Raw genomic sequence first — 3,470 nt, 5'->3', positions numbered from 1 at the left:
CATGTGGAACCTCCAAGACATCACAAAGCCCTGGACACAGCTTGCTGAGAGCCCTCAGTCCCCAGATGAATAGGAGACTGGGGCTGGGCTAGCCATTTGGGCTGGGAGCACATCTTCAGCTCTCTGTGCCTGGAAGAGGCCATTCTGGTTCTGGTTCCGGCATAGATATGGGCCTCAGCTCCCTCCCTGCCCCTGATCAGACACTGCTCACCAGGTGGTGCGCTCCTACATCCAGAGCGAGTTTGCGAGTGTCCGCACCTCCAACTCCATCTTGGACCTCTTCCGAAGCCCAGCCGTCCGCAAGGTCACCTGCTGTCTCATGGTGGTCTGGTAGGTGATGGGCCCAGGCCCTAGCCTTTGACTTGGTGGGGGCGTGACTTCTGCCCCCACTGTCAAACTCTGTCCCCGTGCCATGAGCAGGGGAGACTTGTGAATCCCTCTCAGCCCGAGCTCCTCTGAGATGTGGTGACCATGAGATGAGGCGCTGACCTAGCCAGGGCCGCAGGTCTCACCTGGGCGGGGTGCAAAGAAAATACCCAGGCTACAGTCTTATCCTATGGGCCCGTGAATGTGTCCACTCTGAAAAAACACTTCTGGGTCCAGAAGGGAACAAAGGGAAACGACAATGTCCACGCACATGACAAGTATCCTAGCAGCAGGTGATATTAGGGGGCTTTTAATGTTGTCAGAGAGGAATTCCTGACAGGTTCCTAAGCATAAAGGTGTGGAATGGCTGTAAATGCAAAAGCAGCCCCAGTGCCTTAGCACTGAATGCTAGTAGACACCAGCAGGGCTGGTGCAAAATGACCAGCTGAGTTTCTCTCCGCTGGACACTTAGCTCACTGGCATTGATATTTATGAAGCAAGGAAGCAAGCTATTAATTATTGTCATTCTCTGGTGCTGACCCCAGCACTCTTTTAGTAGCTACCTGCTGAACTGAGGCCAGACTGCTCCTGTGACCTCCAGCCAGTCAGACCCATGGGACCTGTTTGTACTTTTATTTTTTTGTTTTGTTTTGTTTTGGTATGTAGTTCAGGTCACCCTTGAACTCACTATGTAGCCCAGGCTGGCCTCAAACTCACTGTAATCCTTCTGCCTCAGCCTGCCGAGTGCTGGGATCACAGGCTTATGCCACCACACCCGGCATAGTTTCTCACTTCTATACTGGCCTTCAAGGTGCTGGTGAGGATCAGAAGTTAAGGTGAATGAATGTAGTGATGGTGCACGCTTGTAATCCCAGCATTTGGGAGGCTGAGGCAGGAAGATTGTGAGTTTGAGGCCAGCCTGTGCTACAACACCCGCTTCCCCTCCCCGCTAAAAAAAAAGAAAGAGAAAAGCTAAGGTGCACAAATGAAGCAGTTACGTAGCCCCAGAAGGTGTTTGGTACAAACACCTGCCTCTGTTGTCTAGTTTGTGTTTGGGTTGGGGATAAGGGACGGTCCCCTACCTTAGGCACTGAGAGAGGTTCTACCCACCAGGGTCACCTGCAAGGCAGCTCTGGGTAGCAGGAGAAGGGACAACCCGCAGTGGCCTGTGCTGGCCTGGGCTTACCCTCTGCACCTAGCTCCTTCTTTACCTTTGTCTTTCCAGTAGGAAGAACAGGTTTTGAGTTGCAAATGAGATTGAAAATTTTTTTCTTGGATCTGTCTGGAAAGAGTAAGGTTCATTTGTGGTAACAAGGGACGTGGGAACAACCAGCGACCCTGCCGGCAGGTGGGGTGACTGGCTTGTGGGAGCGGGTCCACGTGGGTTCAAAACCCCTGCCCTGCTAGCAGCTGCCCCAGCCTAGCATGATTTGGTTCAGTTTGCACACAGCAGAATTAACACACGCCCCTCTCCCCAGTCATGGCTGTTTTTGTTGTTGTTGTTTGTTTGGTTTTGTTTTTTGCTTTTTGAGACAGGCTATGCAGTTCAGGCTGACTTTGAACTATGTAACCCAGGGTAGCCTCAAAATCGCTGCAATCCTCCTGCCTCAGCCTCTCAAATGCTAGGATTATAGGCATGTGCCACCATGCCTGGCTAATTTGTGGTAATTTGTTACAACAGAAACAGGAAACTACTAGAGAAACTTCACCCCTTTTACTATTGACAGAAATTTGGGGTCTTGGGGCTGGGGATTTAGCTCAGCGGCACAGTGCCTGCCTGGCAAGTGCAAGGTTGTGAGTTTGATTCCTGGTACCAAAAAAACAAAACAAAACAAAACAAAACAAAAAAGAAATTTGAGTTCTTCCCAGTTTGGGCTATTAGAATAGTATTGCTGTAAGCATTCTTATATATTTTTGTTTGTTTGTTTGTTTTGTTTTGTTTTGTTTTGTTTTATTTTGTTTTGAGACAGGGTCTTACTATGTAGTTTAGACTGGCCTTGAGCTCACTGTGTAGCCCAGGCTGGCCTCAAACCCATAAATTCTACTGCCTCAGCCTCCTGAGTACCACGATTACAGATATGCACCACCATACCCAGCTTCTTGTACATTTCTTTTGGTGAAAATACACATGCACTGGGGGTCAGGGATGTAGCTCAGTGGCACAAGCACCTGCCTGGCAAGTGCAAGGTTCTGAGTTTGATTCCCAGTACCAAAAAAAAAAAAAAAAAGAAATACAATGTATTTCTGTTGGATATATACCAAGGATTGAAATCTCTGGACCCTGAGGTGTGGGTATGCATCTCTGTAGCAGAGAGAAGCATGCTAATTTCCAAAGTGGTTGCACTAATTTACACTGCTGTTGGCAGTGAACATGCCAGCATGAGAGCTCCAGCTGTGCCACATGCCCAGCCACGTATTATCTTTCATTTACATTTTAGCCATTATCATGAGCATGTAGTGATGTCATACTATAATTTTAATTCACATTTTTCTGCTGCCTAGTGCGTGTAGAAATAGTTTCATACACTTAGCATTTTGGATGTCTCCTTTTACAAAATGCTTATCTAAGACTTCTGCCAAATTTTTCTTTTAGGTTATATTTTTCCTTTATTGCCTTATAGGATTATATTTTTCTAGATATAGTTTTTTTGTATATTGGGTTTTGTAAACACCTTCTAGTTTATACTTTCTCCTTTTTATAAAATTCTTATTTTGCAATAAATGTATACTGAAAGAAAAATTGCAAACATAATACAGACACTTCCTATACATCCACCACCCAGGTTTCCCTTATATTATCTCTCTCTCTTCTTTTTTTTGGTCTTTTTGAGACAGGGTCTCGCTATATAGTTCAGGCTGGCTTTGAGCTCACTTTGTAGCCCAGGCTGGCCTCAAACTTGCAGTGATCCTCCTGCCTCAGCCTCCTGAGTGCTGGGATTACAGGGGTACATCACCATGCCTGGCTTGTTCCTGAGCATATTAAGCTTAATCACTTGCTTAAGGTGATAACTACTCTGTTTCTTCACTGTAAAGTTAATGTCCTCTTTCCATATTCTATTACTTGAAAGTGAGTCCATTCTATATACAAGGGAGAGAGGAAGGGG

At 46.5% G+C, this 3,470-nt stretch overlaps 1 protein-coding gene across 1 annotated transcript in view; it reads left to right on the top strand.

The window, feature by feature from the left end:
- Slc22a20 (solute carrier family 22, member 20) overlaps window positions 1-3,470 on the top strand; it is a 25,866-nt gene that overhangs the window by 10,307 nt on the left and 12,089 nt on the right. The window contains exon 6 of the mRNA XM_005384507.2: window positions 215-330. Coding sequence (XP_005384564.1) covers window positions 215-330 — 116 coding nt within the window. The remainder of the gene's footprint in view (window positions 1-214; window positions 331-3,470) is intronic.

The sequence above is a fragment of the Chinchilla lanigera genome, unplaced genomic scaffold (genome assembly GCF_000276665.1).
Source record: "Chinchilla lanigera isolate Chin_1 unplaced genomic scaffold, ChiLan1.0 scaffold00021, whole genome shotgun sequence".
NCBI lineage: Eukaryota > Metazoa > Chordata > Mammalia > Rodentia > Chinchillidae > Chinchilla > Chinchilla lanigera.
This window is presented reverse-complemented; position numbering and strand designations above follow the sequence as displayed.